General features: G+C 40.8%; 2 protein-coding genes across 4 annotated transcripts in view; both read left to right on the top strand.

Moving 5' to 3' along the window:
• Positions 1–27925, top strand: part of LOC104474368 (DGAT1/2-independent enzyme synthesizing storage lipids) — a 688180-nt gene that overhangs the window by 16886 nt on the left and 643369 nt on the right. The window lies entirely within an intron of this gene.
• TMEM68 (transmembrane protein 68) lies at positions 283–22133 on the top strand. Of its 2 annotated transcripts, XM_086740818.1 has the most exons (8): positions 283–555; positions 4528–4583; positions 5160–5490; positions 7986–8150; positions 13996–14189; positions 15767–15827; positions 17652–17791; positions 19815–22133. In XM_086740818.1, exons 3-8 carry the CDS (start codon positions 5163–5165, stop codon positions 19917–19919), a joined length of 993 nt encoding a protein of 330 aa, XP_086596944.1. In that variant the 5' UTR covers positions 283–555; positions 4528–4583; positions 5160–5162; the 3' UTR covers positions 19920–22133. The 2 variants fall into 2 exon arrangements, with proteins under 2 accessions (XP_086596944.1, XP_086596943.1); XM_086740817.1 differs by lacking the exon at positions 4528–4583 and having other exon boundaries at positions 418–555.

The following is a 27925-nucleotide window of genomic DNA, read 5'->3' as shown; positions in this document are numbered from 1 at the left end:
CGGCGAAACGAACCTGTGCTTCTGGAGCCCAGCCGTGGGCCCGTGAGACATCCTGCTGCTGCAGCGGATGGAGGCCGGCGGCCCCCCAAACACCGCCAACCCGGCCCCGCAGGGCCCCCCACGGCCCCGCACCGGGCCCTTCGCCGCCGCCGCCGCCTCCCCGGCCAGGCCCCGCCGCCCCGCGCCCCGCGCCCCGCCCGCGGGGAAGGCGCGCCCCCTGGCGGCGCCCCCTCCTCTCCCACCGGAAGCGCCGGGCGGTGCGTGCCGGACGCGGCCCGGGCGACTCCCGCGCCCCCGGCGGAGCGGAGTTTCCGTTCCCCTCTGCCCTCCGCGCCCGCCACCCTCGCTCTCTCCGTGCCCTCCGCCGCCCCCTCCGCTCCCGCCCGCCGGCGGCACGGTACCCTCTGGCCTGTGCCTCCGCCCCGCCGCCGGGAGCCGCCCTAGCCTGGCCGCCCCGCGGGCACCCGGCCTCCGCGGGGGCGGCGGGCGGAGAAGTAAAACCGGGCCCCGGCAGGGACGCGGGGCTGGAGCCGCAGCCGCAGCCGCCGTGGGAAGGTGAGCGGGGGGGGGGGTGGGGGGGTGGTAGTCCGCTCCGAGCCTGGTCCCCGCTGAGCCTGGTCCCCGCAGCGGCCCCGTCGGTCCCCGGTCGGGGCTTGGTTTTACTTCTGCGCCTTGCCAGGCTTGGGGCCTTGCCTGAGCGGTCGTCGGGACAGGGGCTGCGGCCTGAGCGCGGTGCGGGCGGTGGAGGGAGGCCGGGGGAGGCCGGGGGAGGCCGGGGACGCTGAGTGGGGTGGCTGGGCCGGGGTTCTGTCCTTCTTTCCAGGAAAAAAGAGACTGGATCCCCCTCCAGCCTCCTGCAGAAGGAGCCGCTGTCCTGCTGCTGCGGAAGCAAGAGGCAGGGCCTGTTCTTGTTTCAAAACAGGGAGAAAACCACCCTCTGACTTCCAGCATCTCTCCGGTTACAGATGCTGTTAGCAGGATTATCAAGATCCTTCTGTTTTTCTTTTCTTTTCTTTTTTTTTTTTTTGGTGTTTTTTTTTTTTGTGTATGTGTTTGTGGTGGCTGTTGCTAATTCTGGTAGAAATACTCTCTGGAACTGACTGATGCCGTGATAGGCGATGTATTTTTATTGGCAGGGGCACATCCTAGCTGTTGCTTTTCAGTATCTTTCTAGTTTGGAGATACTGGAATGTTCTTCAGGTATTCCACTCCCACATTTCCTATATATGCTGGAATCACACTATGCGTGGTTTGCAGCCGTATATGTTGCTTTCCATAATTGCTCTTTTTAGCATGATCAATCAGGTCTCAGTTAACGCAGTGTTTGCAGACGACAGCTGGAGACCACTGTTGTGGTTTAGTTAAGGGCTTTTCTGGGTCGTATGCAAGAAGGCAGTGAAAGGAATGTGTGTTAGCCTTATTTCAACTTCACTGTCAGCGTAAAGCATTAAGTGTAAACAAATTATACATATAGTGTAAATTAAACACATAAATAAAGAAATAAGTAAAGATAAAGACTTAAGTGTAAGCATAAGTCAGTGTGTACTGTCGTTAGTCCAATGAGAAATTGCATCTTTTTAATCTAGTGAAAATGTGTATAAGCTGCTCTATTAGGAAGTTAGAGCTTAAATTAAAAATATGTAGTTTGACACGCACAACAGGAAATGCGTTAGTGGTGTCAGTTAAAATAAGAAGTTCTTTAAGGATATGCTCGTGTTACAGGGGGATTGTGCCTGTAAGTTGGCTAAGGGTAAGACTTAGTGATACTGCACCCCATTGTAGTTTTTCGATTTGGATGGTGGCAGATATCAGAAAACCTCTGACAAGGAGGGCAGGGTGGTCTCTCTTTCCTTGCGTGAGGTACTAATCAGAGTGACTTTGCTGGTGTTTCTAGAGGATGGTGTGCTTTATCTTGTAATTTTAACTGCTCTGAGCAGTCATAGAGTAGACAACTGTCAAGTTGTAACGGACCAAAATGATGTTATCTGTTAGCAGTGTATATGAACTGTGTCGGGCCTTTATTCAGTGTGGAGCATCCTGTGTTTTTTTGATTGTGAAGACAGAATCTGTCTTGCCATCTTCACTGCTGTTGCCTTTGGTAGGGTGTTCAGTGTGGCAGTAACATAAGTCACACTTGGGCTTGGATATGGAGTATTTCTGTGGACGTACCGTGGGTTATGAGAACAAATGCTGGACTTGTTATGGAGGGGAGTAAAAATATTGAAATATAGTAAAATTATAGAAGATAAAGGCTTAGAGGAGGCCTTTATCTGGTGGCTGGTAAGTCAAATAGGAGTGAGGATGGCTATCTACATTTTGGGCTACGTTAGCAAGGCCATAGCCATTAGATCAAGGAAGTATTTATTACCCTCTTTTCTGCATTTTTGAGACCACGAGTCCAGTTTAGAGCTCCACAGTCCAAAAAATATGCCAACAAAGTGGAAGGGGTGCAGATAAGGGCTACCGATATTGTTAGGTGGCCAAAGCACGTGGTGTCTGTGGAGAGACTGAGAGAGCTGTGTTTAGCCTGAGGAGAGGGCTTAAAGGGGATCTTACCACTGGTCTTAGTGAGTGGTTATAGAGAGGGGGGAGTTAGACTCTTCTCAGCAAAGGGACAGGCAGCAACAGAGACACATTGCAGTAAGGGGAAATCTAACTAGAATAAGGAAAAACATTTTCACCGTGAGGGTGGTCAAGCGCTGGATTAGGGGCTCAGAGAAGCAGTGGAGTTTCCATCCTTGGAGATTTTACAAACTGGATTGGACTAGGCCTCGAGCAACCTGATCTAACTCGTCAGTTAGCAAGACATTGGACAAGTGCTGTCCAGTGAGTCTTTCTGATATAAATTATTCTATGATTCTCCTCAAGATGAGGAAACAACATGGTTCGGAGCAGAGTTGACTGTCCCACAGAGATGGCAGTCCTTTAGATGTTACCTCTGTGGTTGGCAGCAAAGAAGGTGTTGGATTTTAATTTTTATTACAGATTACTGTGTAGATATGCAAGTGAACTTAGAAAACTGCAATCATTGCATTTAAGGTGTTGCATCTAACATTACAGGCAAAAGGATAAGTAATATTTTGCAAGACTGGCATGTGTGGACAGGACTTCAGATTTACTTGATGGGGATTTTGTGTTTGGAGAAAGCCATAAACAATTAAAAATACAATAGGCAGGAGAGCATTACTTAAAGTAATCTTTAAAGCTATGTAATCACCTCTGACTTTTGAAAAATGTTTCTGTTCCATAACCCATGCTTCATATTGTTTTCTAGCTAGTAGGTAGAATCACTGAAGAAGTCCAAGCGTAACAATCTGATAAATACCATAGTGTTGAATGCTACTCCTAAATTCTACTTGGTCTCACAAGTTGTGTTTCTTGTACTTGCTGTGGGTGTTTGCTGCCTGACAGGTTGTGGAGTTTGGCTCTGGCAACTGGAATGAGAAAGAGCTTTCTCTTGCTCCCTCAGGTGCTTGCCGTCTCCTGTCTTTTCCTGGTAATTCACACCCCAAAACACACGTGCGTGAAATCAGTGAAGTGCGTGTCACTAATGCTGTGTGCTTATACATTGCTCAAGAGAAATCAGCTCCTTGTCATATTGTCCTCAAGAACATGCTGAGGAGCAAGATGTTTGTAAGCCCGAATTAGCGGGACAGGCATGGATTGTGGGAGCAAAGTCCTTGTCACAAGATCAGCTTTCTTCTCATTAGTAGGAGTTATTTTAAGCGATGTGGATAGAGGCTGATTTCAAAACAGAAGGAAAAGGAACATCCTTGCTCTATCAGAATAGGAGGAAAAATTGAGGGAAATAAGTGAGATGAGTTCTGCTCTAGTACGTGTTTCAGTATCTCATAGCAAATGTGGAGTAAAACTGATCCGTTTCTTAGCTTTTGTTGTCATTGGGGTTCTGACAGTGTTAGCAAAATCATCTTCTGAATTTCAGTCACTTGTTGCTTGCAAAAACAGAGCAACAGTAAAGGAGTGATAGACATATGTATATCTAGGCATAGGAACTCTGCAATCGTACATTCTCTAAGTCACATTTTAATAAAAAAACCAAAACAAAACGCAACAACCCCAAGCTTAGATTTTTTCAGAAGTTATTGTTCTTAATCTGTTTCTCTCTACAAGCCTATGTTATAGTTGCAACATGTTTTTCTTCTTAGTCCTGACTAACAGTTACTTCAAGTCTTGACCAAAACTTTTCTAGACCAGGATACTATTTTTCCCCAGACATCTTATTTACATTGTTCTAGAACTGTAGCTAAGAAAGCCAAGCATACAGGTTGTCTCATGTTTGTAAGATGAAGTGAATAGCAAGTTTTCCTCTAGATTGTACAAAGCTAAGAAAAAAGTGTTGCTCCAGAATTATAGAAGGCCTGCACTATCACCCCAGAGAGGTCTAGCCTTGAAACTTCTTAGGAGCTGGCGCTGGAGAAGAGAGATTCTGACACATAAACACAGTAAAGCCAGAGCAGTTAAAACTTTTAGAGGGCTTTTTGTGATCTTTTTTCTTTGTCCTTTCAGCTGCCTCTCTGTGTTGTGCGCTGGGACTTGACGTTTCACTATCTGTAAATTTCCAGGTACAGTTAAAGGTCTTTGCAGGAGTGAGATTTGCTTATTTGACACTGTCTTCTTCCTGAGTCATCATATGTTTGTGGTTAGTGCAAGTGTTCGGTAGGTTTTTTATAGCACTAGATTTGAGATGGTGCTGTTTCCTGTGGTAGTGAGTGCTTGGGAGAAGGTTTTGAGTGTACTTTGTATTGTGTAGAAAAATAAATTAGACTAATCAATACAGCTTTCTGAAAATCAAAAATACAGTGTAAGTTGGTGTTGGGAACACTAGAAATGTTCTGGATCTGTGTAAATTGAACAGTTTTTAATGAGATAAAATCTTAGCCTGGAATTAAGCAGTTGTACTATCTTTCTCAATTAGAATTGTCAGCATTTCCACTACACAAAAGGACTGAAAAAGTAAAGTAAGAGTTCTGCTGTATGTACCATTACATTTCTGATAGGTGCTGCTGGGATGTGAAGTAAATAGTATCTGAATAAAATGCATCAGAGAGGTTTTTGATATGATTAACCAGTACAGGGAGGTCTGTCTTTTTTGAGGATTTATTAATCTGCCTTTTTTTTTTCTTTTTTTAATTAAACAGGAGATGATAGGCGGAAATGAATCCTGTACTGCAGGACCGATACCTATGTCCTACTTAAGCTGCCTGACTTACATTCTGGGAGAATGGACTGGCGTGGAGCATATTGAAGATTACCTGAGTTATGCAGCCTACCTTTTATGGGTGCTTTTTCCACTCGCGGTAGTTTTTCTACTTCCAGGAGTTCTCGTCATCCTCTTCTACACTTCTGTTCTCCTTCTTCATATTTATAAAAGGAAGAATGAACTAAAGGAAGCTTATTCCAATGATTTTTGGGATGGTGCAAAACAAATGTTAGCTACCCTATGGGATGGGCATGGAAGAATATGGCATGGTAAGCGAGATCTGAGTTTTCATTAAAAACTGTTGAAGCTCTTATTCCCGGCTTTGCCTTTCAGGATTATAAATATGTATCCGATTGTTGCTGCTGTTGCACAAAATCCAAAATTCAGGCCAATTTTTTTTTTTCATTTTATCAATGAATGACAGTGGTGCTTCAATCTTTGTAGACTTGGGAGAAAAAAAGACATTGAGACTTTTTTGGATGTTAAATTTTTTGTCTTATACTTTTATTCCTTTGTTTCTGCAAAATGAGATCTTTCACACAGTTGAATATATGCAATTTTTTTACTTGTTTAATTTTTTTTTTTTTTTTTGCTTTTTATAACTACTCAGAGTTCCTCATTCCAGGAGGACCTGAAATGATTGCTCTGTTAAAAATTAGATCAATTAACTCTGCTATTTCAGAGTCAATACATGAGCGCTGGAAGTTAAATGCCAGTTCCCTGATAGCTAGTATGTCAGCACATGTTAACATAATTTAATTGCACTTAACCAGTCTTGTACATATAATGCCAAATGATGGCTAGAAGCAGCACTTGGTGCCAGTTCACTCACTAGTGGCTACTTCAAATTGACTTCAGAGCCCAAAATTGTTACAGAACCCTACTTTTTTTTTATTTTCTTGCTGTCTATGTATTTTTTAACAACTACTTTCTCTAGTAGAATGTCAAAACTAAGGGCTCTGTTCCTTGTCCTTCTACTATTATTTCTTCTATAAAGACAGACTTAATAAACGATTTGGCTTTTCTTTCTGAGGAAATCATAAGTCTCTTTCAGAACCATTCACTCTAGTTGCAGCTAAAGGAGAAAGAGATGTTTAAGAGCAATTTACATAAAGAACAAATCCTTCTTGAAAATCATCTCTATTTGTTCTCTAGTCAAAGGGAAGCAAGTTTTCAAGGCATTGATAACCAGATGGTGCAGCGGCTGTGTCAGATCGGCTTTGTAAGACTAAGATGTAACTTTCAAATCTGGGAAAGTCACTAGATCAAAATCAACAGCTACATCAAAGAGCTTAAAATGCTCACTTCACAATAAAAAGCTATTTACTTTTTTTTTCATAAGAAAATGATTTGTAAGGCCTTGGCTCTTTTCATCCGCAGTAACTTTTTCTTTTTATAAGGTCTAACTTTTTATTTGCGCAGGAAAGATTCCTATCCAGTCCTTCATTGACAGTTGTGACTTTTTTTCTGCCCTGCCATCTGCTTCCATGTTCTCTACACACTTCTCTTGCTAAAGAGTGAAATGTTTTGTGATTTCCCGCTCCCCCGCCCCAACTTGATTAATCAATATATCATAGGAAGAACTTTTCATCCTGAAATCTCACAGCATCAGGAAAAGAACCAAACCCAAAACAACCCCACAACCAAAAACCCAACACCAAGCCCCAAAACTAGTGTGTGATACCTGTAACTTTGCATATATTATACAAATACTAGCTGCAGGTATCATTCTGGTTATGACTGGCCGTCATGGAACACAGTTAGTGCTCACTTGGGATTGTACAGATTATGTACTTGCATTATGTTGCAGCTCCACAGGTATAGAAAGTAAAATAGAGGGAGAAGAGCCAAGAGTACCTTCAGAATTAAAAAAAAAAAAAAAGGAATGGGAATTGCAGACTTGATTAACTTGGGAAGAAGTGACAGGGTTTGGGAGTTTTATTGGTTTTCTTTTGAAATGATCTATTTTATTTATTTAAAAAAAACCCAAAACAAACAAGATACTGAAGATACTGTAACAGTACTACCTAATATTAACTGAATACATTCTGTAGTGATGCATTTTGATATTTTGTGTTAACTGAATATATTCTGCACTGTTAACCTAATTAGAATTGTAAGTTCAGTAAGAAACTTGTGTGTGTTTATGTACGTTTCAATTAAGCATGTAGAGCCCCGAAAAGCTTTTAGACTTAGTGACGGAAAAATGGAGCAGGTGTAACTCTGAGAGAAATAACAAAGATGAGCTTCATCTTTGAAGCTGGAGTAAAAGGAGACGTGTAAATGGATGTTGTCACATCTAATCTTCTTAAGCAGTTACTGGTGGCAGTGAGCTTTAAATAAATAAATAAAAGATTGAAATAGTTGTGTTTCACCACTCCTATCCAGTCCTTATTTTGATTTCTCTTGAGTTAATGATTCAGAGGACTCTGCAGTCTTGAAGACAGTGAACTGAAAAAATATGGAAAAATTATATAGTTCAAGACAGTGAGAGTGGGTGTTTTGTTTTCGAGGTTTTTGTTGTTCTTCTTTCTTTATATGTGGTTCTTCTGCTTTAAAAGAAGCTTTTATTTCCTGTGAAAGCAACTTAGTAAATGCTGCAAGTCACCCCTTTAGCGGTCACTTTGCTCTTGCATCTTCACAGTAGCAGTTTTCAGCAGTAGCATCTTCACAGGTTTCAGTTTTCCAACTTGCTGCAAGTCGCTTTCTTTGGGATAGAGCTGTATTAGACTTTGACATCTGTTATGCTTCTAACTCCTAACAGGTTATGAGCTTCATGGTGCTGAAAATATTCCTGAGGGACCAGGGCTTATTGTGTTTTATCATGGAGCCACTCCTGCTGACTATGTCTATTTCATGGCTCGGCTTCTTATACAAAAGAAGAGATACTGCCACGCAGTAGCTGATCATTTTGTCTTTAGATTACCAGGTAATGTACTTCGTTATAAACAATCAGTTTGAGAACTCTATTTTTTTTTTTTTTTTTATGATGTAATTAATAAAAATTGTGTCATAGGAACACAGCTCTCAGAAGAGACATTCAGACATATTTAGTGAAAGTGTTGAAGTACGCTGTCTCTAACATGTTCTTTACAAAAAGAATGAGTTTATGAGACTGACTCATGGAAGGATGGGTCATACTCCTGGCTGGGCAACACCTTCCGATGACTCTAGGGTGCTTAGAAACAAAGAGAAGGAGATCATAGGAGACGATTGTCTCTGTATTAATCGGTAGCAAAGACTTCAGTAAGATGTTTCTTTTAAAATTAATACAAACAGAATGAGTTGTGTAGGCTGATTAAGAAATAAACTGTTTGGAAGCAGTGCCCTTAAAGCTGACAATATTAGTTTGGGGAGATGATGTATTTTCATATCCCACCCGGATGAGTATGATGGGCAGTGGAACTTGTCCCCAAGACGACTGTTCCAAGTACAATCTTTTTGGGATGAAGCTGTAGAAGTGTCCAACAAGTTTGTGTGAAACATGAGGTGAAGCATGGAGAAAATAAAAAATACTTTTAGGGTAAGATTTTGGCTGGACAGCCTAGTGCAAAACACTCCTGACTGGTGAAATTAATTACGTGGGTTTTGTGTGTGTGAAGTACCGTAGTACCCAGTTCTTTTCCCAAGTTCAGTTTGTATCTAAAAACCTCATAACTTATTTTGTGAGTTTACAGGAGTGTTCTGTAGTGTACTGTTGCTTTTAGTGGAAACAACTCATGTCAGAAAAGTGTCCTTTTGCCAGTATAGTTTTATTTCAGCCTTAGTCCTTGAAAATTGAACTTTTTCATAGTAATATTGTCATAGCTTTACCTCTACAACTGCTTTTGCCAACAGATTAGGATTTGTCAGTTGATTATAAAATCTTTTGCATACAGCTGACTAACGTAACCTATTTTGTAACTTAGATTTGGCTCCATGTTGTAGCTATGAATACTTATGCACAGTTTATCAAATGGGAGATTATGTTGTTTTTTTCCATTTCTGCTTTAAAATAAGATTCTAAGTATGGGTATACTTATGAGTCCCCCAAATATCATTTAGTAGCATCACAGACACATCTGTCTGAATGGCTAGTCCTGAAGACCTGGGTTCAGCAGTACAGTGTCTAGCTAACAGCTGGTTTCTACAGGCATTCCTCGGGGACTGATGCTGCAGCCAACACTGCTTAATGTTTTTATTGTATGCTTGGATGAGGGCTTGGAAGGTGCTCGCAAGAAGTTCACTAATGATACCAAAGTGGAGGGCAGTTGATACACTGGGAGTCAGAGCTGGTATTTGGAGTGCTTTCACAGAAATGAACTGGCAGAAACATCACAAAGTTCAGCAAAAGCAAATGTGAAGTTGTGCATCTGAGATGGAGAAATCCCATGCAACAGTACCCTGGGTTGAAGGTGGCTTTGCAGGAAAGGACTTTGGCATTCTAGTGGATACTGAGTTGAATGTGAGTCAGCAGCGTGCCCTTGCAGCAAAGAAGATGAACTGCACGCTGAGCTTTTTTTTTAGCACAAGTGTAGCCAGCAGGTTGAGCAAAGAGTTTGTTTTCCCTTGGTCTGGCACCTGTGCAAACACATTGCACAATATGGTGTCCAGTTTTGAACTCCCTAGTACAAGACAAGACGTTGACACACTAGAGTGTCTTCAGTGGATGATGGGGGCCTGAAGCACAGAATGTGTGAGGAGAGGCTGGGAGAACTGTATTTGTTTGGTCTGTATCAGATAAGGGGAGGGGAGGATATTACTGCCGTCTTCAGTGACCTAACGGGAGGGTGCAGAGAAAGGGGAGTCAGACTCTCCTCAGAGGTGCACAGTGACAGAATGAGAAGCGACAGAGACAAGTTGCAACACAGGAAATTTTGATTAGATATGTGGAAAGATATTTTACCATGAGGATGATTAGACACCTGAACAGATTGCCTAGATGAGCTTGGGAATCTCCATCACTGGGGACTTTCAAAACTCCGCTGGGTGAGGCCCTGAGCAGCCTGATCTAGTTGGACCCGCTTTGAGTGGGAGGTTGGACTAGATGACCTTCGGAGGTCCCTTCCGGCCTACATAATTCTCTGGTTCTGTGAATGAACTAAAGCTGTTCAGGGAAGACAAGTCTGAAGAGCCTAGATAATGTTCTGGATTGTATTTCAAAATCTGCACAGTAGTCTATGACTGGCAACCCAGATAGATGCTGCTTCTCTTGTGAATCAAATCAGAAAGACTGCCATAATTTTGTCCTAGTACTAAGACTGCCTGATGTTGATTAAGTCTTTGGATTAAATTGGAGGCCTTTTCAGATGGTGTTTTAGTTAAACAGAAGTTATTATGCTCCATGCAGGAGAAATGGGGTGGGGGATGGATTTGAGTAGTCTGTAGACTGTTAGACAAACTTGGATTACGTGATTTAATGATCCTTCTGTTTTAGGATCATTGAATCTGCTTTGAATAGCTGTGAGGAATGGCTTGTCCCGTGAATCTGAATCTCAGGTCTGTGCTAGTACGCCATTGCCAATACGCAGTTTCATTACATCCTCTGCATAGGGCACTGCTGTCCTGAATTAACTGCCATTAACTGGAATGTGTTTGTAAAATGTTGCTGTGCCTCCTAAGGTATGTGTGAGCCTGCAAGAGGTCAAACATGCCGCTCCCTACTCCATAGCCTTGGAACATACAGCTTGATAACTTGTGAAAGGGAATCTAACCTAATAGGAGACTTCCTGTAGATAGCTGGAGATTCCTTTTGCATTGCCTAATGCATCTTTCTTTCATGTTGATGCAAAAGGAGATTATTTCATTGTCTGAATTTATACTGTATCAATACTATGTATGCTTCTGCTGCTTTCATTTTGTAGGAGAAGGATATGCAGGTCTTGCAGCTTCTTTTTTTCCTTTTTCTTTTAAGTACTGGAGGTTAGTCACAGAAAAAAAAACCCGACTTTCCAATGGTTTCTGGTTCTTTTAGATTCTTAGCTGTGTAATACTCAGGAGTACATTGATTTCTTTAAGGTTAAGAGAAGATCTTTTCCCAAAGAGTGCAGTGAGGACTGAGATTTCACTTGTGTTCTTCTCAGTCACCCTCTCCTATAGTTTGGGCCATGTCTGCTTCCTAGAGTCATCTGAGAGGCCTATTTTAGGGATCTAAGACAGTTTCTCTCCTTTAATGGCCCAGAGGAAAGGAGCTGTGGCTTTTTGTCTGTTATATACACAAGGTGTTGCAAGGTGTCTGGTGGACTAGATGTTCTACAGGTAACCACACATGTGTACCTACAATTGTGGAAGGCTGGATTCGATGGTCTAATGATTCCTCTCTGTCTGTAGTCCTAAAGGTCAACCATAGAAAATGATGAGATCCTTGACACCTTGCTACCAGGTAGCTGACAGCCCCTGTGTTACAGTCATCGGGGCTAAGTTAGAGAAATGTCTACAGTGCACTTACTGACGTAAGTGTTAAATGCATTACTGGGTAGTCTCCAGAAGGTTTTCAAACATCGATGGAAACCCAGTGTGGTTGAAAATAGGAGGAGAGTGTGCTGCAGCAAAGGGCAGAGTCCAGGTTGAACTGTGGAATAAAATTGATTTCGGACTTCTTGGTATTTGGGAAAATTAGCATCCCTGCATGCTCTGGAAGGCTGAAAAAGTGTGTTTAGATAATTTTGAGAGTTGCTTTGTTGTTTAAAGTGGGAAAATATATTCTCAGTCACTTTCATGCACCAGCCAGGTACTACCCCAGTGTTTCTTCTGACTCCATGATGACCTTTGCCTTGAGCAGAGTACCCTGGCTGTCCCTTCAGGGCCACTGCACTAGTTCCTGCCTCTCTGCTGTTCTAATGGGGCCAGGTTCTTCCTCTTTGCTGCTGGAGCAGAGATATTGATAGTAATGTATGATCTGCTGGTGAGGCTATGAGATACAGCTTGGAATATAAGGTTTATACTAAAGGACAAGGGGGAAAATGTGGCTGAGAAATTCTGTGAAAACTTGAAACCCCATCCCACCACTATTCTGTATTACAAATTTTGTCTGTATTCTATTTATATTCTGTTCTCTTTTTTTTCTGGCCTGTGGACTGGACAGACTCATGGTGTTGCCCTGTCACACACGCACACCCACCCGCGCCTCCTCTGCCTTCCCCAGCATGTCCAATGCAGAAAGGAAAACTGTCTTCACAGCTTCTGCTTCCTTGGAGTCTCTTTTCCTGCTTGGCTCAACACTTCTCTTGGCTGTTTTGTCTCTCTCCCAAACTCAGTGACAGAAAGGGCTTAGAGACAGGCAGCTTCTTACCACCAGCTACATTCTAGAGAGCTTTAATTAGTCTGGGAATTTAAAACCTTGTGAAAACCAGCTATTTAAGATCTCACAAACAAAGCACCTGAGAGAAATTGAATTAGTTTCAATTGAATGGAAAACTGTTTCAGGTGTTATCTGTGCAAATGCTACTAGATGAAGACTGCTAGTGTCATCTGCAGTGTGCGAGGCAGGCACAGCAGAGTATGAGACAGGTGTTACGCAGCTTGTGTTCTCTTGTCATGTTTATGAACAGATCCTGATTGTGTATAGATATAAATCAGGGGCAATTATACTCACACCAACTACAAAGACTAGTTAGAGATCAGAGTTTAGTTAAGAATAAATTAATGATATGCTGCCTCATGCTCTCCTTCACAAGCCCTTAGTTTATGAGGGCTTAAGAGAAGATAGATCTCTATCTTCTTAACTATATTTGGACTCTTCTTCAGTGTGTGTATGTAACAAGTATGTGTTGATAGTAACAACTATTCATTTGTTAACCTGGGGTCTTGGTAAGGTCTAACCTGTGTCCTTGGTAAGGGGAAATAAAGTGGTTTGCCTCAGTGGAAAACATCGAGAAAGAGAAGTAATCTTTCTCATACTGTTCAGTCATCTAACATTCCCATTTTGGTATGCATTACTCATACTGTATAAATTTAAAATTTATTCAACCAAGTGAACGTAACTGATTTGCTGCAAGCAGATGTTTATGCTGGCTATGTTCTTTCACAATAGACTAGTTGTTTGAATAAGGTATGTGCCCGTTTGATGCTTGTAAGAAAATTTTTGATGTTCTGCTGTTTCCTGAAGAGTAGGGTCAGTACGACATTTCAAATTCAAGATGATATGAGGAGTTTATGTAACTTTACAGTTAAGAACTTCAGTAAATTAAAAATCTTAACCTAAGGTGAATATAGGCAATCCAGGCTTGCCAGATGCCTCTTTGTGTGAAAGACCATCCGAGTACTCACAGACTGAACCAGGGAGTCAATTCCTGCAGTGATCTGTAACACAGAGAATGCTGCATTTTTCTTTCATTCTCCTTCTTGTGCATAAACTGCTCTGTTTGCCAAAATTAACAAAAGAAAAAACCACAACAATTTCCTGGTATTTTCTCTTGTTGCACTTTATTAGGACTGTGCTACATTTGAAAAGTAGAGCTTGGACAAGGAGCCAGTGCCCTGGAGCCAGCTTAATGACTCCTTTGAAGGGACATGTGAAAGATTGCACGGACTGCTTACCAGTTTTTTCCAGTTTAGTTCTGATTGTGAGATAGCACCGGACTTTACTAAAAGCCACAGAAAACCCTAAATCTTCAACTTTTTAGACCAAGATCTATAAGCAGGACTTGATGTTTCTAGAGGGGCTAAAGCATTTTTGATTTGGGGTTACAGGTTATCAGACAAGTAAGTTTTAGCCATTGGGTTCCGTGTTAGGAATCTGTATTCAATGGTAGTATGAATTAACGCTTTTGAATTCATATTATCTTACCCTACAGGTTTTAAAATATTACTTGATGTACATGGAGTTATGCATGGACCAAAAGAAGAATGTGTCAGTGCTCTGAAGAAGGGCTGTCTGATAGCCATTGCCCCAGGTGGAGTTCGGGAGGCACTCTTTAGTGATGAAATGTATACTATTATGTGGGGTAATCGGAAGGGCTTTGCTCAGGTGGCCATTGATGCAAAAGTGGTGAGTATGACAGATCACAGAAGAAAAGCAAAGAATGCTAACTTATTAGTACTTTCTTCTAGGGAAAGCTGTTTTGATTATCATATATTTGGTATTACGTTACTGAGTGTCATGAATGTGGTCTACTTGCTCCCATAACTACATTTCAAGACTCTTTTTGTTGCTTTTGATAAGAAGACTTTGGAATCAGTTAAGAATAGTGTGGTCAGGAAATCCAGAGTTTAAAAGAATGAGAGGTGAAATGCAGAACGATTTCTACATTACAAGCTTGTGCTGCTGGTCAGGATTGTGATGGCTCAACCACTGACCAGAATGGTTGGGAAGCAACCATACATTAACATTTCTGTTTCCCCTGTTGCTGAAGTATACCGTGACCCAGCACAGTACAGACTCCCTAGCACTATGTACTGTATCGGCATTTTGTGGTAGTAAGAGATGTCTAGGGCATACATCAGCAACAGGAGATGCTATTCACTAGTGTGAGCTGTGTCTTAAATTGTAATATATAGCATTGTGCTTGGTCAGCAGGAGAGAATTGTTCATATAGGACCAACTGTGAAAGGCACATAAGAGTATGATATATTTGAATTGTAACTATTTTAATAATAATTTCAGAGTTCCTCTCATTCTATATTGGTACTTGAAAAATGTGTGCATATGTCCGTAGGTCTGCATATGCCTAATTGAAAGTAAATCTCACACCAAGAGTTTTATATTTAGAGGCTAGTTAAATCTCTAGATTTTATACAGAAACAGAACGCTTTTAAGACCTGATTTCAAGTGTGTGTCACTTTTGTCAGGAGGAAAATAACACCATTTAAACAAAATATTTAGATTTAGATTTTACTAACGTATTGTAATAGCAGATCTAAGGCCATACTTGGGATTCAGCTATGGTTGTACTAGTTATTTATTTTATTGAATGCATGTTCCTTTCCCTTTATGCACTCACAAAAGTCTTGCAGCTTTGTGCCCCCCACCCCCCCCCCAAAAAAAAAAAAAACACCAAAAACCAAAACCTTAGAGATGCAGTAGAATAGCAATAGTGTCAAAGGCAGGCTGGAAGTAGGGAAAATATCTTTATTTAGATAAAGGTGAACTTTAAGTCACCTTTAATCATGAGCATAACTCCTCATGGAAAGAAAAATGTCTCTGAAACTGAGGCCTTCAAGTTTGTTACCATTCAGTTTAGGCAACTGCACTTCTTTAGTTTAGCATCCAAATCCTGTTGATTCTTCCCTTTGAGCATAACTACAAATTAGGTAGGAGATTTAACCACCACTGTGCAAACACAGCTAGACAAGGGGAGACCTAAATGGTCTGTAGGTTCTGAAATCCTGGACTGCTTTGAGAAAATGAAGCAGTGAGTCACTGAAATCTCATGGTATTTTCCAGCTTGAAACTTCATAACAGAAGGCTGCAGAAGATCTTAAAGATATTTATTTTGCTCTCTATATGTCCTTGTCTGAGAAACACTTCCGAAATTAGTTTGCTTGTTGTATTTAAGTGAGGTAGAAGTTTTTTAGAGAGTACTATCTTCATTAAATTCTTACTTTTTTTTTTTTTTTCCCTCCTAGCCCATCATTCCTATGTTTACACAAAATGTCCGAGAAGGCGTTAGGACATTAGGAGGAATAAGTAAGATATTTTCTATTTTTTTTTTTTTTAGTTCATTTTTCCGTATGTGCTTAGCCTATCTCTGTAGAAATAATCCCCATATAAATTTGAGATTTGACAGAGCTTTGTTTCTGGAGGTTTCCTCTTTGGTAGAGCTCAGAGATGTTATTAGGATTTAATATCAATATTAGATGTGGTATTAGATCATTTAAGTTACTCTCCACATGAAGCAGCAGACAAAAGAAAAAAGGAGCCAGAAAAAGGCAAATAGATTTAGAATGCTTTTTTTTCCCGCTGCTTATATCTACTAGACCAACTCCAGGTTTTCTGCTGTCTATTAAGAAGCAAAGCAAACAGGGGTTTGCAGCTGTCATGTAATTTCTTTGAATGTTCTCCTAAAGCCCTGTGCTTACACCTCTACTTGGACTTAAACTTTAAATAGTTTGAAATATACTTAATCTGTAGTTGGTTTACTATTCAGCACTAGACCTGTGGTTCCTCACAAAACCTTGCATTTGCCTGCTCTCTTTCCTCATCTCTATGGGACTTCCAGCCAGCACACGAATAGATGGGTATATTGTCTGAAGGGTCCACCTCTGGGATGATTAGATGCCCACATCTCTGCTGATCTGCTAGTGTTAAACCGCCTTTTTTGATATTCTTCGACTTACTGTCTAGCAGAAAGGGTCTGAACAGTCTTCTCGACGCCACGTGTTCTACCTCAAGTATGACATTGTCATCTTCACCAGAGGACTGCAGGGCAAAACAGTTCTGTTTCTCTCCCCCTTTAATTAAAAGCTATATATTTCATGGAGAAAGCCAAGGTGTCAGATATAGACGTGCAGAATAATTCACAGACTTCTCAGGTTGTACAAAAATAGACAGCAATTAATTGTTGCTGTGTTCAGGAGAATCTTCCCAAACAAGTAGAAATTGAAACCAAAATCATTTGTGCTACTTGTATTCTACAGCAGAAGTGCTAGAGAAATTGAATTCCATTGATCACTGGAGGCATTACTCCAATTTCAGTAGTTTTTGGAATATTCTTGATTCTTACAGGTTGTGTACAGAAAATTCCACATCTTAGTCAGTAAGGATTTTCTTATGCCAGCACCTTAGTAAAAGGAATTTCCTGTCTAAAATTGAGAGAGAGAATATTAGCACCCATTCTGCAAGGAATCTTCCAGGTGCATTTGGGCTATATGCTTAGAAGGTGGCATGTGGGGAAGAAGATGTGTCCTCTAAGAGCTGATTGAAATACCTGTTTTTTTCTCTTTTTATGTTGTTTAACTGCAACCAGTGTGTGATCTGAAAGAGCAATTCAGTGTTTTAGCATGACTGACCTTTAGGCAGATGATAGTCTCATCTGCCTAAAGATAGATCACCTAGACCTCAGTGGGACTGAACAGAACAGTCTTCCAGGACTAGTTTCTTATGCTAATCTGTAAAACTAGCTAGCTGTAACCTGTATTGTGTAGCATTCCCTTCCTCTCCAGAGAAGCAGCTATTGGGTTTTTCTCCCCTTCTTCCTTCTCTTTGCAGCTACTCTTTGGAGCAGAGATTTCACACCAAGTTAGAGTGGAAACAAGTCAGACATTAGCATTAATGCAGCTTTTAGGAAATGAAAGTTGAGGGTAGAATAGCGCTTAAGATGACACGTTGTTTGAGAATCTGGGTCAGGGGCTGGATTACTTGCAAAGCCAGTTTCAGTTTTAAGACATACTGGAGAAGAAAACTTTCCAGAATAATCTCAGTGTCTTTTTTTTTTTTTTTTTGTCTCTCTCCTCCCCACCCCCTCTTCTCCTTCTCCTGCTTTCTCCCATCCTCCTAATTTTTTCACATCAGAAATATTTAGGTCACTGTATGAACGTATTAGATTGCCAGTAGTTCCTTTGTATGGTGGATTTCCAGTCAAGCTTCGTACATTTATCGGAGAACCCATTCCATATGATCCAAACATAACTGCTGAGGAACTAACTGCGAAGGTAAGATAGATATGCATATATATATTTAAAATGTTGACTGTTCTGATAGAAAACACTGGAATATTCTTGTCAAGCGATTTCTGACTTGGAGCTAGGTATAGAAGTTGGTGGAATCATGGTAAGCTTTGCACTTGCTTAACTCTGAATGCCCTTCTTAAATGCTATCTTTTTATTATTACACTGTGCAGATGTTCTAGGCCTTTTAAAGTCAATACTGCACCTGGTATTTGCTTTGAGAAACAATTTGCTGTAGGGACTCAAGAAGTTCAGTCAGATAAGACTGCTCTAGGTTGATAAAGTCATAAGCACTTCACCCAGATAAAGTGTTCTGATTCTTGGTCTTTTCAGAAACATACTAATGAAGCTTTTCCAATATAGCAAATCTGTGTTCACAAAATGTTGAAATTCCATACAATAAAAAATTTAAGGTAAATCACCTTACTGCTTTGTACAGTGTGTTTCCATTTCTATTTCTTCCAACTTCTCGCCAACAAATTAACTTCTGAATGTCCCCCTAGTTCAGATTTAGGTTGTTTATAGAAAGGATTGTTGAGTCCTCATGCTCATTCAGTTTATTAATGGATTTCACAGTGCAGAGACATAAAACCGTTAAGTGATGGAGCAGTCAGATGGAGAGGGCTGAAATAGCCATTTTAGAAAGCTCCACAGATGATCACTTCTAGCATTCAGAAAACTTCATTTGAGAGAAAGAGATTTTTCTCTTTGACTGTGCAGGTGTAAGTTCAGTTGTCTCTCCTCATCTGTTTACCCTCTGATTAGATCTCTGCAAAATGATGTCTTAAAATGTTTATTTGCATTATCTTAGGCCCTGGTTGTGGAAGACTGATTGTTTCTTTTGGGGGTTCAGTCTGGCAGGACTTCAGAGCTGTTTGCTTTCAGGAGAGAATGTATGTTTAAATTACTTTCAGGCATGCTTTGGCATCTAACATTTGTGCCAGCCCTCACTTGCTTCTAACTTGAGTGCAAATTCTACTAGATGAGGCCCCTAGAATGTGAATCCCCTAGAATCCTTGTTAGTTAGAGTGATTTTAGTATTTTACCTCATGTTTCATGCTATAATACAGCATACATTTTCCCATTACATACAGAAAAAATTAGGCTCACGGTTTTTACCTAATAGGAACGTTAGACCTGTAGAGACACTTAGGACCAGAACTATAAAGAAATGTGGGCAGGAGCCTTCTCCCAAGGCTTAACAGTTGATCATGTATTTAAAATAAACAGTGGGAGCTTGTACCAAGAACCAGTTTTCCCCATGCTTACCACTGGTTTACAAAAGCAAAGAGTTCTCTGTACTGTCTCTGGCCTTAAGAATTCAGTAGTCTGTGCTTCTCTAGGCAGAACAGGAAGGTTATGGCATGTCCTCACCATAGCTTTTGCATACTGCCCTGGTTTTGAATGTTCCCCTTAAAGCTTTTATGTAATAAGAATGGCTGCTGTTAACTTCTTAGCCTGCTACATGTTGAGTGAAAGTATTTTAGGTGTGGTCTAGGCATTCTTTACAGGACCAGCTCCTTTAGGGGACTTAGGTGCAGGAATAGTTACTTTGTACAAGCCAAACGTGCTGAGACTCAATTGTATTTCCAGTGCTGCTTCTGAGCATGTGTAGAAGCAAAGTTCTTGCATGCGGAAAGAATGTTACTGGTGCAAACCTGGCCACAGACAGACATTTCTGAGTTGCAGTACAGCGCACAGGTACTGGCATGCTTTATAGATCTAGGTCTCTACATTAATTTACTCCATCATCATTTTACTGTTGCGTGTCAGTAATAGAGCTTGTGAACGCAGCTACCAGAGATAAAAGATACTAGTTTGTCAGTCTGTTTCTTGGCAATGGTCCCACAAACACATCCTGTCCGCTTAAATATGGAAAAGTAGTATTTCGAACTTGCAGTAACTCCACGACATTTGAAAGGGTGAAAAAGAGTCTAGGAATTGTGTTAATGTATGAACAATACAAAGATGACTTATTCTGACCAAAAATTTTTCTCTTTCCTTGCAGACAAAAGCAGCACTCCAAGCTCTAATAGAAAAACATCAGAAAATACCAGGAAATATATTTAGGGCTTTAATGGAACGATTTCAGTCACAAAAGAAGGAAGATTAAGGTCTTCTGAATAAACTACTATTTAGTTGTAATATTCTTAAAGTCATATTTGTAACTTATTCATTCTTCTAATAATAGTTTTTAAATACTGTCCTAATGACGCTGCTGTGTAATTTAAGATATAAGACATTTTCCCTTGCCCTTCTTCCCTCTGTCCTGTATCAAGCTCAGGAACCCAAACTTCGAATCATTTGTAATGGGGCAACACTTATAAATGTTTCTTATAAATGCATTCCTACACTGACTGTGGTTTGTTTGCTTTTTTTTTTTTTTTTTTTTTTTTTTACAAAAATGACACTGCAAGTCTTTATGTACATTACATGGTCTCTTTTCTCTCTTTTTTTTTTTTTTGTTTTTGTTTTCCCCCCTCCACCCCTGTTGGTATTTAACCTGAATGTTAGACCCACTGTAGAGGCAGAGTCCTACAATCTTGGTCTTAATCACTGAAACTGGGTTTTGCTTGCAGACCAGATTAACGCTGTGCAGCATTTATGACAACTTTCTTTAGGTTGTGACTCTTGTGCTCCTGCAAAACAGTCAGCCTTCTGTGTCTTGCAGAACCTCTAGCTATGCCTGCAAAACCTATGGTGAAAAGTGTTTAGTTTTACCATGGTAAGCTCAGAAGGGGTGCAGGAGTGAAAATTGATTAGAGAACTGCAGTGAACCAAGAAAGTTTGTTACAGAAACTGCTCTGATAGGGTTAACAAGAACCCTACAGCACAGCTGCTATTCCAAGCAGGGCCATATTGGATATCTGCCCTTGGTAGAGAGACATCCTGTATACTTCTCAGTGAATCTGCAAGTGCTCTTTTGAAAGAATTAGCCAAGCACTTAAACTTTGAGAAGTGGGAATGAGAGTACTGTTTAGTAACCTGAGTTTATAAACCTTTATTTTGAGGGAAAGAAAAAATTAGTACAACACTCCTTTTAAAAGTAGTAGTTCTTTTGAAAAACAGGATAGACATTCCCGAAGATCCTTTAAATCTAGTATACGTGTAAACTGTTAAACATCCGTATTCTTCACACAGAGTTATTTAGGTAAGTTATTAAATCAGAGTTGAGAGGGAAATCCTATATATTTTCCTTAAGTGAAAACAACTGAATGAACAGGAAGGGGTAGCAGGATTGGGCTTTTGTGCACTTACGGTAAATTATATTATTATTATTTTTTTTTATGAACTAAAGCCTACGCTTTTATTGTCCAAATAGGAAATATCTGAAATATTTCTTCTGATTCCTAGCAAGTTTAATCTACAGTTCTTAAATTAACATCTGGGAACTCTTTAGTTTTGGGATGAGGACAAATTCCTTAAGGAAAGACGAAAAAGATTTTTGCTGTATTACGTGGTCTCGTTTCAATATTGTTGGGGTTTGACCTTTTCTGAAAAAAAAAAAAACAAACCTTCAACTTTTGAAAGAGCAGTTGTATTCATTTTAGCATCCATTCCTTCCACCATTTAAGCACATGCTTTGCTTTATACTCTTTTAAATGTGTAAATTAGGTTACATAATTGTATATGGATGATGCCCTATGTTAGAAAAATATCACTTTATGGGAAAGAGTCTATAAATTATGGTTTACAAAAAGCTTACTTATTTTATGATGTTATTTTATATCAAAAGCATTTTATGTGGTGCTGAATTAAATTTTTTAAAGCTTAGGGAAGGATCGTGGTAAATAAAAGCAAATACCCATTCTGAAGTTTTTTAAAATTACTTGGGTTTTATTTGAAGGCAAGATTGTGTTGCTCTTGATTTAACAGACTGTTTTTAAAAGACAGTATGTTAACACAGTATGTAATTAAAAATGATAATGCCAGATTCCTACATTGGAGTATAACTTCAGTATGACTTTGTTTTTGCTGTCCATCTTGAGGAAAATGTACATCAGTCTATATTCTGAAATTCTCAAAGGCAGCTGAACATATTTTGTGTTGAGGTCGCGTATATGTGAAATAGAACTCAGTCTAAAAGGTTCTGTTAGATGTGAACAGGCCTTTGTGATCTGAGATTTCGTAAAGTTGTTTTTTACTAAATATTTGAGCTGTTTGATGCAGTTTTGTCCCTTTAAGTATTGAAAGATGAATATAAAAAATGAAGGGCAGTATTGGTACTCTTTAAGTGTTCATATTTGTATAGGCCTTTCATATTTATTTCTATATATAAAATAATGTCTAGAAGACACCTTTCGAATAAAAGCGACAACTGGAACAGGCTTCTGGAGTTTTGTGTTGTGTTTCAACTAAGTGAAATTATACATGGCCTCCCCGGCTGAACCTTCAGTGGTTTTGAGCAGCATGTCATACCCTTGAGAAACTCTCCTTGCCTAGTGTCTTCCTGAGGGGTGGAAGGATCCAAGCCCCAGAATGAATGGATTAAAGGAAAAATAATTCAGGCAACACTGGAATAAAGGACAAAAGTCACAGAAGCAGCAACGTCCAAGTTTTAGTAGTTGTAATCAGTGCTGCAGGAGGCCTTAATACCACTTCATACCATAATACCACTCTAGTTACATTGAATATTCCGCAACAGAAAATATGTCAAAAATACTGACCAGTAAAGTTTATTTGTACATATTTGGTGTGTGAACGATGACCTACTTTATTTTATTGAAAAAGGGAGCAGATCTGGAGAGAGACTCTTACAAGTAAGGCTACAGACCAGGCTTTTAGCTGATTTGGTTTATTGTGCGTTAGGCAGAAGTATTTAAAGGAAATTTTAGCAGCATTAGACGAGACCACTGATTGCTTGGTTAGCCTTTGGATATGCTGAAGACATTCCCCGTTTCTCCACATGAACATCACAACTAGGATATACATTTTTACGTTGTTTGGAAATAGAAATAGACTGACAGCTGTACCAACAGGTATTTGCCATTATCTCTCAGCAAGACCCAAATCTCCTTCTGGCCAATTTACTGCCCTGTTGCGTAACAGCAGAGCTCAGCCTGAACATCTATTATTAGGATGCTTTCATATGAAATTAATCGCTGCAAATGCAAGGTAGAGCAGTTAATCAGCATTGTCAACACAATTGTGTGGTTCATCCGGTACTGGGTTTGCTGTACAAGTGTACCATTATGTTGCTTCATCCTGTTACTCTGTAGGGAAAGATACAGCTGTGGTGACACCTGATGTGTAAGCTCTACAGTGCTTAATCCCTGTTAAGCCCGTCATAGATGCTAGACTGCTTTTTTTGTGTTATTTTTTCAGAGAAAAAAAAGTTACGGTACTGAAAGAAAATGTAGAAGTGCATTGATTTGATACATGAGTGTAGTAGCACAGAAAAGACACGTTAAGTAAGATAATCCTCCAAAACATAGCTGCTGAAACTTCATGAGACAGTCTGATATTGCTTACTTTCTTCTATTCACTTCATGTCTGTAAAGGTCCTTGCCAGGAGCAAAGATAATGTGTTTCTACAATACAGGTCAATGATGTTAACACCTTTTTGTATATATATTTTTTTTTTTTAATTCAGAACTAGCCAAAATGAATGGTAGTCTAAACATGAAAGTGCTTTCCTCATCAGGAGTTATTTGCTGGTCTGCTTTTTTTGAGTAATTTTGTTTTGCACAGACGGTGGCAAATTTACCGCTTACTACCTTGCATTTTTTCACAGCATACACTGAGTGCATACCATATGTTGCTTCCTGAAACATTTAAAAATTGTTATAATGATCTCTTCATGCCAGGAAATGGGTCACAAAAAGGTAATAAACTTTTGAACTGCAGGGAGAATTTTTTTTTTAAAAACAAAATGTTTGCTCACCCTTCTTGCTTATGTGTATGTGTGTGAAACACTACAAGATGGTAAGATGCCATTTGGAATTAAGATCAGGCTGCATATATAAGGCAGACCTAGTATATTTTTCCCCACCATGGAGAGGAAAGAAAATACTAGGTTGGCTGTTGTAGAGCAGGCCCTGTCTACCAGGCTTTGCGTTGCAGCCATCACATGAGAGCAAGCCCAGCACTCCCTGCTGTCCATACAGGTTACTATAACGAGAGAGCGCACCGTGATTCTTTAAATCACCTTTGGCTCCTGTTTTCTAGCTAAAACTACTGCGTGCTCTGGAAATATGAGATGCCCAAGTTCTAACAGAATACAGAGGAGAGTATTGTATCATCCAGAGAAGATCTTAAAGTTAAAAAAAAAAAAACAAAAGGCAAGAAATTGAGCCATTTTTACCTAATTCCTTTTAATAGGAAACAGAATGTGCCAAACATCAGGGAGTTTGCATTTCTGTGTCATCTTTACAGGGAATTTGTGGCAGATGAATTGGGATGAGTCCTGTTGCAGATATTCCTGAGCTTCATGTATTCCAGACGGGTTTTTGCTTTTTCTTCCAATAGTATTTTCTTCTATTCACTCAGAGCAGCTCCGGTCTTCCTTCAGTTACTACTTAAGTGAAAACAGAAATGTAGAACCCAATGAGCATTTGTTAGTTGTCTTTTTGGTCCCTTTGAGGTCTACAAAAGGCACCTAAAACATTTCTGAGTTCCTGTTTCAACTGCTGTGATGGAGCTGCCAGCTCTTCAGACACTTCTTTCATGATCAGATTTCTCCTTATCCTATTGAAATTACTCTCCTGATAGATCCACCAAAGCTTTTAAGTGTCCTGTCCATTCTGAAATGGGTTAGTTTTCTTTTGGCCATCATGCAGTGGATTAATTTTCTTAACTAGCTAGCACAGCAGTTGCAGGCGTGCTTGGTTGGGTTTTTTTTTGGCCAGAGATTTCCACATTCCAGACAGACTTTTTGGTATTTTGATCTTGCTTTGTGAGGATAAGCTTGAGGGAAAAGGCTGACTGCAACTTGGCTTGGTCCCCAGAGGCACTAATGAAAGTATAAACCAAGCCCCGCAACCGAAACAAGTGCATCCAAAACCCAAACTAGTTTTGTAATCCTAATTCTGGACAATCTTGAGTCACATTTATAGGAACAAAACTCCCTGGCTCCCTTTTCTCCTTGCAAAGACCTGGCACCAGTGCAGAAGCATGTCAGCTCTTCCAGAACCAAAGTTGCCATCTGAGTTGAGCAGTGGACTTGCCCATCAGGTAGCAGCACACAAAGGGTTGCTATTTCCCTTCGAAAGCAAGCTAGCAGCCATGCTTGCTGCCCAATTCCTCTTTCCATCCCTAGTCTTGGTCTATATGCTTTCCTGCAGACTCCACTGCTCCCCATGACGGCAGCCGGGACTGTTCAGGACAAGGCCCGACTCATGCTGAAGCTTTGCCCTTGCAGGGGGATAAAGTGGGCTCAGGCACCTCCAGATGCAGCGCTGAGCTTTGTCTTGCAGCAGGGGCAGCACACGGCGCTGCGCGCCAGCGGGGATGCCTTCACAGAGCTGTCAGGGGATGAGGCAGCAGCCAGACTGGCCCAGCCGCCCCTTTTACACTGGCTCAGCTGCCCTGAAATATGTTGCTTAGCCCAGGGCTGGCTCAGGTGTGGCCAAACAGACACAAGAAGTTAAAGGTGAGGAACTAATGTGGTTAAATTCTGGTCTTTGTGCACATCCCACCACCACCTTTTAGATCCCCAGAAAGAGCAAACCTTGTAAGGGAAGACCGCGATTTGGAGAGGTTTTACATAAAGAGCCTCTGGTAATCTTCTGTCATACATACAGTATCCACAAATACCATTTCTGGGAGGCAATAAGCTTTCTGCCTAGCAGCTGTAATAAATGACCCAACAGACACTCTTCTGCTGTGCCATTTATTCCACCCTTCTGGTGCAGCAACTGGGTCGTACATAGATCTGGGGTTGTGCTGAACACACCGCTTTCAAGTTGCTTTAGTTACTCCATGCCTCGTTTGTAAAGCGCTCCTCATGACCCAGCGGATGTACCAATTTGATAAGCATTTAAAATTGGAGGATGGCTTTTGTTTCTGTCTGAGGCAAGGTGAGTCAGGAGAGCTTGGCGTGTGGGTGGCTGAGCACCTGCACGTGCCCGAAAACACACTTCAAGGAGCAATGGGAGTAGAGAGCTGACCTAAAAAGGCAGCCAGAAAATCTCAGCCATTGGAATGCATGAGTTTGTCTTTCTTTAGTTAACTCTTAACATCTTCTGACCATTAATGGCTACAGGACCAGATGCTGTCTGACATTATTATGTACACAGCAGCATAGATATGTATACGCACGTATGGATGATGCCCTGTTTCTTTGGTATAAACAGGAGCATGGAACCTACTTCAGCTGCTGTTGCAAGGCAAATAGCTGACCATTATCGTTCAATCCCTCTGTAGCTTTGTGAATATCAAGATGATATCCTTCATGCTTGCTCTGTCATTATTGTGCTTAATCATTTTTTATTAGCTGGTGAATTAAGTAGCTTCTGTAGATGTGCTGATTTCTAACAGATCGTCTCTTCAAACCATGCAGCAAAACATGGAGAGCAAGCAAATAACAATTTCCAGAGCCCAAGCTCCTGATTTTAATGCATATCTCTGTAAGTGTAGGAACTAGGTCTGCAGTTCCTAACGGGGAATTTGCCCACCTCTGAGGATCTCGGCGCCCTTTCCAATGTCTACAATAGGAGACAGCATCCATGTTAGCAGCATGCTGACGTCAGGGCAAATAAAGCCAGAAATGCTCAGGATCCAGAATAGTGTTTCCACCTCAACAAATATTTGCAATGCCGATATTCCTGAGCTCCAGAGTGAAACACAGAGGACGAGCAGCTTTGACAACAAGGGAAACCGACACGCTCTAATATAAAGGTGTAATTTCACCCACAGAGGGGTGAACCTCCTGAAAAAGACAGAAATTTTTATATCAGGTCTGTCCTTCAGAAGGAGCTTTATTTCTTTGGCAAGCTGTCCTGTTTCGACAATCCCTTCACCTTTCCAGGCAGCATGCCAGGCGAGAGACGGCAGCGGAGACAGGCAGGCGAAGGCAAACACGTGAGCCTGTGGTATCGGCTCTTTTGGGACAGAGCAAGGACCTGCTTCCATCAAACTTAATCAGATGTAATACTCAGCTGCTGGGAACAACTACTGTTTTGTGGCTGGGGAGAGGACAAGACGTTTGACTGAGCAGAGGCAGGCTGCCTGGGGAGAAGGTGGTGGTGGTGATTCATCCCGGAATAAATGTGCCTCTGCTGGGGTGGGGCAAAGCCAATTTTAAGAGGTGCAGCAAGTGTTGGCATCTGCAGGAAATAAATGAATAAATCAAATGAAGAAAACATGACTGGCTCCAGGTAATTCATATGCCCAGGACCCCAGTTTCCCTTCCTGGCATCCCATATGGCTCTGTGCATGTGCTGTGTTTACCTTCTCTTTCAGCAGAAAAGCCGAAGGATTATTTCTCCAAAGAATCTGCTGATTTTACAGCAGCCCATCTGAAATGGAAACGTTTGATCCTACACAGGGTGCTGGGCTGGTTTTCTTTTACTTCCTTTCCGTTACATACATTTTGCCACTTTGTTTAGTTGGCAGTGCTGCTCCATCACAACCATCCTAATGAAAATATCACCAATTTCAGCTGCCACCAGCACAGAGGTGGGTTAATATTTAGCAAGGCAGGTTGTCTTAAACTAGAAAAGCTAGCAGAACATAAGATGGCTCAGCGTGGCTCAGATAGTTCAGTTATTCCCCTTTTTAAGATGAAAGGAAATTTTTTTTTTGTATGCCTGATCTCTGAAGTTATTTGCCCTGGCCAGGCTGAAAACAGCCTTGCCTGCCCATCTTTTGGCGTTAGGTCCTCTCCTTTCACACTTTCAGATGCCGTAACACATAGTGTGGGAAAACCCAAATATTGCATTGCCTCTGCTGGCATCTGAGGGTGAGTGAAGGAAGGATCTTTGCACAGGGAAATTTACAGCATGAAAAGGGGTGGTTTGCTAACATTTTGGCCCATTTTTTTTTTTTTTTTTTCCCCTCAGGTGTATTGGCTGGAAGTTTGCAGCCAGGGTTTCTGATCTCAGAAGCAATAAGGGCACAGGGAATTTAAAAGCATTGCTGCCTTGGCACAAGTGGAAAACCACAGTGCTGAAGCAGTTG

Source organism: Chlamydotis macqueenii, chromosome 2 (assembly GCF_036417535.1).
Source record: "Chlamydotis macqueenii isolate bChlMac1 chromosome 2, bChlMac1.mat, whole genome shotgun sequence".
NCBI lineage: Eukaryota > Metazoa > Chordata > Aves > Otidiformes > Otididae > Chlamydotis > Chlamydotis macqueenii.
Note: the sequence above shows the minus strand (reverse complement) of the source record. Positions and strands in the feature narration are given on the sequence as shown.

Excerpts from the sequence above, each read along its gene's own strand:
- TMEM68 (XM_086740818.1), top strand. The coding sequence starts at position 5,163 with ATGATAGGCGGAAATGAATCCTGTACTGCAGGACCGATACCTATGTCC. Across the intron at positions 5,491-7,985 it reads GCATGGAAGAATATGGCATG|GTTATGAGCTTCATGGTGCT; the intron begins GTAAGCGAGATC and ends AACTCCTAACAG. Across the intron at positions 14,190-15,766 it reads TGGCCATTGATGCAAAAGTG|CCCATCATTCCTATGTTTAC; the intron begins GTGAGTATGACA and ends TTTCCCTCCTAG.